At 37.3% G+C, this 6,302-nt stretch overlaps 1 protein-coding gene across 1 annotated transcript in view; it reads left to right on the top strand.

Moving 5' to 3' along the window:
* rs1a (retinoschisin 1a) overlaps positions 1-2,636 on the top strand; it is a 5,206-nt gene extending 2,570 nt beyond the window's left edge. The window contains exons 4-6 of the mRNA XM_041040603.1: positions 609-750; positions 1,676-1,871; positions 2,484-2,636. Of these exons, the coding sequence (XP_040896537.1) occupies positions 609-750; positions 1,676-1,871; positions 2,484-2,636 (491 nt within the window). The remainder of the gene's footprint in view (positions 1-608; positions 751-1,675; positions 1,872-2,483) is intronic.
* The last annotated feature ends 3,666 nt before the right edge of the window (positions 2,637-6,302 follow it).

Here is a 6,302-nt window from a genome sequence, read left to right as displayed (position 1 = left end):
ACAGTTTCACAGCTGATTTTTTTTTCTTCTGAAACTTTAGGGAAAAACTAATGTGCATCTCTCCTCACTCCCATTCATAAATTTTTAAAGGATATTTAAGTCAGCAAAGGACCTGTTCTTATTCGTTTTAATGGGAGTGAGAGGGCAGATTGACAGATCAAAACATGAGAGCAACACGGAGCTAAAGCTGTTGAGAGTAGAACACGGCCATCTGTCTGCTTGCCGCCCTAATGGACATCACTGATCTCTCACTGTGGAGAATTAAACTGCAGGCTTTTAGGATGCGATATGGGTCACACTGAGACTGCTAACGGCGGGGGCTTTGGGAGTGGGAGGGTGTGAGAATGGGAGTTGGCAGGGGTGTGGATGAAGTGAGAGGAAAAGATAGAGAGAAATGGAGAATTAAGAATCCAGAGAGGCTTAGTGATGATCATATGCTGGTCACGTTTCACTGTTTTACTGCTTAAGCTGTTGGCAGACGTGTTTATGTTCTTCTCTGTCGGGGTTGTGACCTTGAAATCCATGTAGCCAGGAGGTCTGTAACTGAAATAACAAACATGATTAAATCGAACACCTCTGTTATAACTTTGTTTCTGATCATCCTGCAGAGTGTCCATACCACAAACCTCTAGGCTTTGAGGCCGGATCGGTGAGTCCAGACCAGATCACCTGCTCCAACCAGGACCAGTACACTGGCTGGTTTTCCTCATGGCTCCCAAGCAAGGCCCGGCTCAACACCCAGGGCTTTGGGTAGGTCCAGGCCAGTTTGCTGACTTTTCAGATACTGAAAACACAGTAACTGCAGAGATTTTTATCAACATGTATTTTATACATAGCGAAGGCTGAGGTTCTTTTGATTTTTACTCTCAAAATGTTGATGGTTGATTGTTCTACCTCAGGGAAAGACCCAAATATGTTGGCCTGTAAATATCTGTGAGGAACAGTATTAGCGAAAACATGCTCAAAGAAAATGTCTCATTATGTAAGGTGCATTTGGTTAGGTTGATGCACCATTATGCTCTGTCTTTAAACATTACAATATAAATAGGACAAGCAGAAATAGAAATGCTAAATGAAACTCCTGACACTGGGGAGCTGTCATGCTCAGTACTGAAAGTTGTTTTTCCTTTAATATTATGAAACCACCAATGGACTTATGTTGTACATCAGTCTGAATCTAAATCCTAGATCATTTATTCTATCTATATCAAAGACAAAAATGGATTACACCCCCCAACAAGAGAAACTTTAACCCTTTATATCAAATAAATATATATGTAATAAAAATCAAAGAGAGTAATAATGGTAAGAATTACGATAAATGAAAACAAAATAAAATAAAATCAAACAACAGAAATTTTTCACTGAAGACATTTGGACACATCACACTAGAAAAGCACAGGTGTAAATAAAAGTGATGACGGCTGGTTTCCATTTAGCTGTTCCAGTTTCAGGATCTTCGTATTGTCCATGCTGGCTCGCTGTCAAACTGTCATGGTGCACTGGGACAGTGTTAATGGTACTAGTTATGCCTGTGCCTTTCAGAACAAGTTAAAATGTCTGCTGTGAAAAAGGGCCTTTGGCTTTAATTTGTACCTCTACCCTCAGAAAATATCAGCCTGTGTGTGTGGCAAACTGCTGCCAGTATCACAGTCAGTGTGTGTCTGTCCTTCAGGTGTGCCTGGCTGTCTAAGTTCCAGGACAACAGTCAGTGGCTGCAGATTGACCTGAGGGAGGTGATGGTGGTGTCAGGGATCCTCACTCAGGGTCGCTGTGACGCTGACGAGTGGGTCACCAAGTACAGCGTTCAGTACCGCACAGACGAAAAACTCAACTGGATCTATTACAAAGACCAGACTGGAAACAACAGGGTAAGTTGAACGACATCTCAGACACCACAGTACTCACTTTGATGAGAAAAATGTGATGAAATCTGATGAAAATCTGTTGTAATCTTGTTATACTGCAGACATTAAAAACATGTCTACATCTGTAGATAGAAACATAATGTTTTGATGTTTTTATTTAGTTTATAAATGCATGTGTCTTATTGAACAATGTCTTATTTTTCACCTACAGTGGTCTCATATACATTAAAATCAGGTGTTATTAAAATTATAGTTGATCAATTGATTGATTGAACAGAAAATTGATAAATCATTTAATTATTTTTTTCATTGTCAACATTAACATTTGCTGGTTCCAAGCTCTCAAAAATGATAATTTGCTGTTTCACTATTTTTTTTTAATGTTTAACATATTTAATTATCAATTGATAATGAAAAGAATTGTAACGAGAGGCACATTATTATTATTATTATTATTATTATTATTATTATTATTATTATTATTATTATTATTATTATTATCTGTAGTGGTTGTGGCTTTCATACGGCAAAGAGAATTTTCCGTCAGTTTCAGTCACTACTGATGTCAGTCTAAAGTAAACAACATCCTGACCTTGTCTTTCTCTCTTTCCTCAGGTGTTTTATGGAAACTCTGACCGCTCCTCGTCTGTGCAGAACCTTTTGCGGCCGCCCATCGTGGCACGCTACATTCGCATCCTCCCCCTCGGATGGCACACACGCATTGCTCTGCGCATGGAGCTGCTGCTCTGCATGAACAAATGCATGTGAACCTCTCCTCCCGCTGCCCCCGAGGCCTTGTCCCCAAAATTTTGTCTATACCTAAAGCCCCATCTTCAAAGTGTGTGGTCTAATATTATATCCACAGATTTGGTCCCTTCCAGCTTCCTGTATAAAACCACAATTTGAGAAAAAAATATTCTGTTGAAAACCTTTTTAAAATACAAACAAAACAGTTTGACTTATGTGATTTCATTAAAATATCTGTTTGATGTGCTCAATGAGCTTTCATTCACTCCACTCTCCATTGTCTGTGCAAATCCAGTCTCACACTGGGGGCTTTAATTTGGTGAGTTTTCAATAGATTGTTCCATTTGCAATGAAATGGCATAAATTCAAAGCAATAATTAGGCATGGAGAGGGAGAGGCAGCGTTGCTATGGAGGTAGTATCCACAGGTCTGAGACAAGCTCTTCCAAAACATATGTGTCCATCTGTGACAGGTCAGTGAATTTCTGTCTTCTTCTCCTGATAGTGATGCCCAATTTTTTTCTTAACATCACAAACAAATCTCACGAAAAGACCAAAACCAACAGTGAATTGATTCTACCAAAAGATATTGTTTGTATGGCAAAAGCTTGACAGCTTATTCCTCATCTTTACTATACTAACTTTTCATTGGATCTGTTGATAAAAAGAAAAATGTAGAATAATGCCAGACTGACTGTCTCTTCAAATATGCCTGTGATTTCACTCCCTTTTTTGTAAACACATAATTTTAACCTCAAGCACTTTTTAAAAAAATGTCACTTTTCAATGCTACGTAAGCATCGAGGAGTGGAACATTCACTGATCTTCAGATGTGGTTTTCTTTTGTGGTTAACTCCTGATTTTTCTTCTTAACATTTCAATTCAATTTCCCACGGTGCTTTGGGAACACATGTTCAGAGTTTCATTTACTCTGAACATGTGTTCTTTATTGTATCTTTACACTGTTTCCTTGATTAAATTAATACTTGTCTCATGTCTGTGTCCACGTTTGTGTCTGTCTGTGCTACAAAACAAACATATGAGCCATTCAAAAATGTACAGTTGACTTTTATTATGAGACCCTATCATTTTTAAAGTAGAATGGTCAGTATAGATACACTCTATTATTTCTATTTACACCCTGTAAGAAGTGGGAAACAGCTAAATGAAAAAAAAACAAAACAAAAACGGATGTTTTATGAAACACATTCATATTTGTGAACAAAAATTCTTCTTATTCTCGTCTCAGTTCTAAGTGTGTGTGTGACTTGCTGGGGGTTGAAGCCTCCATTTCCATCTGGAGTGTTGAGTCAGTAAGCTAATGTAAGGCTTCAGGTCACTGGCAAGGCAAGCTTTGTCATCACTCTGTCCCATTAATGATATAAACAAACCCACTTAAGCAGTCATTTACAATCATTAGCAATCAGGATTTTCTATAAAACACAACACAGGGCAGTTCTGCCCATCCTGGGTCATGTTCAAGGACAAATTAAAAGTAAAAAAATGTATTGCAGAGCGATGTCTTGATATTATATGTGGACACTCTTGCTTTAATCACAGTCTCTTGCTGAAAATCCTTCAATGTGCTATATTTGGCTCCAATTTAACTAGCCAATGATTCAGCTAGTGCAATCTGCATCAGTCTGTCTCCTTCTGAATGTTATTGCTTTCAATCAGCCATGTAGTCAATTGGTTTATTTGTTTTGTTTTCTTTTTTGCTTGTGTATTTTCATCCTTTCGACAGATGAGGAACAAAACATGAAACTCTCCAAACCAAATTCTTGCTTTTGTCCACAGACGTTTTGAATTTTGCACAAATGCGTCCATCCTTCTCTCCTTCATTCCCTACGTCTGTGATGTAAAAGCTTTTCTTCCTTGCTTTATGCTTTCAAAAGGCAGAAAAAGGAGTGAAGGATAAAGGTGAGATTGGAAGAGAAACTCTACTGTATACCTTGCTTAGGCCACAAATTGTGTTTTGTTCTACAGAACTCAGGTTTTTTTTTTCATCATCCACAGGTCAGTAGACAACAAGTAAATGCTTTTATGAACAACCGAGTTAAGTAAAATCATCCCTGATCATGACTATTGATGTTAAAAAGAAAAGTCCTAATGCAAAACCAAATTCAGATTTACAAAAGGCATTTACAAAAACTTTGATAACACAAGCTTTTAAAATGCACACAGAAAATGTAAACAAACATTAAAGGATAAGTCTGGTGTTATTTCATATCTTCCTTATTGTCAAGTACATTTATTCAAGTACAGTACTGTACAGTACAACCTTGAGGTACTTGTACTTTACTTGAGTATTTGCATTTTATACAATATTATACTTCTAATCCTCTACACTTATGTGGCAGCAGGAGTTACTAGTTCAGATTGAGATCATTTGATAGGCTTATAAAACACAATGCATTTGTTAAAGACTGAACCAGGAACCTTTTTTGAGCCTGACCTCTTACAAAAGCAAGGCTTGGTTGTGGCCCCTGACACATTTCAGATGTCTACGAGATTTTTTCTGATTGTTTCAGTTCTTGTTTGACGCCTGATTCACAGTTGGTTTTAGATTTCTAATGGAATTTGTCACAATAACAAAAATATAGAATTTAACCAGATTTATCCTTTAAGATCTTAAAGGTTGTAGGTGAGGTATGCTTTTTTTTTGCAGAGTGCTCTCCTACTATCTTAACACACTTAAAACTGTTGTATCAGAGGTCAACCTTTCACCAGGGCTGTGTGGTGATTACTTGCTGTTAAGGCTGTAGACAAAACCAACATGGCAGCATGGAGCTGGAAAGCCATCTTCACTGATAAAAGAACTGAAAGGCTGAAAATGGGGCTCATTTAAAAATTATGACACCAAGAGTGAAACATAAAGTGAACTGACAGTTACTATATGTAAAGCACAGAGTCTAACAGTCTCACTCTGGCTGTTCTGCTACCAAACCCTGTTGACAAATAGCTCGACTTGGCACAAAACTTCAAAACTGATGTCATGAGGGTGATGGGCAGATTTGCACTAGATGTAATTTTTTTCCCCCACTTTGGGCAACAAGTATTTATCAATATTTTTTTACATTTTGATGAAATAAACAGGAAAAAAGGGTAAAAATAACATGATATAATGTGAAAATCTGTTAATAACATATCAAATTGAACAAAAAAGGACATTCACCATTATTAAATATTTCTTGTGACATATTGTATTATCAACACATAAATATCTATGCATTTCTTTGTGTCGAAACTAAAGCTCTTGCAATTACACATTTAATTCTATATTACCTTATAATATTCCCATATAGCCTACATACTGTGTCATTTATAGCTTATATCCTTGAATTTAAAACAAATAAATATTTAATAAATAATGTTGATATAAATCTTTATTTTTTTTGTTCTTATCAAATATCAGTACTTGAAAAACATTTGAGTTTATTGGCCACGGTGTGACAGCGGCTGTCAGATGTGTTGTAGTAGTGTCCTGTGAGCAGAAGATGGCAGCAAAGGGGCCACATGGGCAGTGTCTCCTTGACAGGAAAGATCAGCTTATTCTGATGTTCTAACCATGTTAAGTAGAGAGAGAGAATAACGTACAACTGATAACAGTGCTGGCATCCCGAGAGGGACTGGGCCCTTTCCTGTCTGTTATTCCCTAAACAACACTGTTACTGGTGTTTGGCCTGTC

Source organism: Toxotes jaculatrix, chromosome 1, assembly GCF_017976425.1.
Source record: "Toxotes jaculatrix isolate fToxJac2 chromosome 1, fToxJac2.pri, whole genome shotgun sequence".
Taxonomy (NCBI): domain Eukaryota; kingdom Metazoa; phylum Chordata; class Actinopteri; family Toxotidae; genus Toxotes; species Toxotes jaculatrix.
Note: the sequence above shows the minus strand (reverse complement) of the source record. Positions and strands in the feature narration are given on the sequence as shown.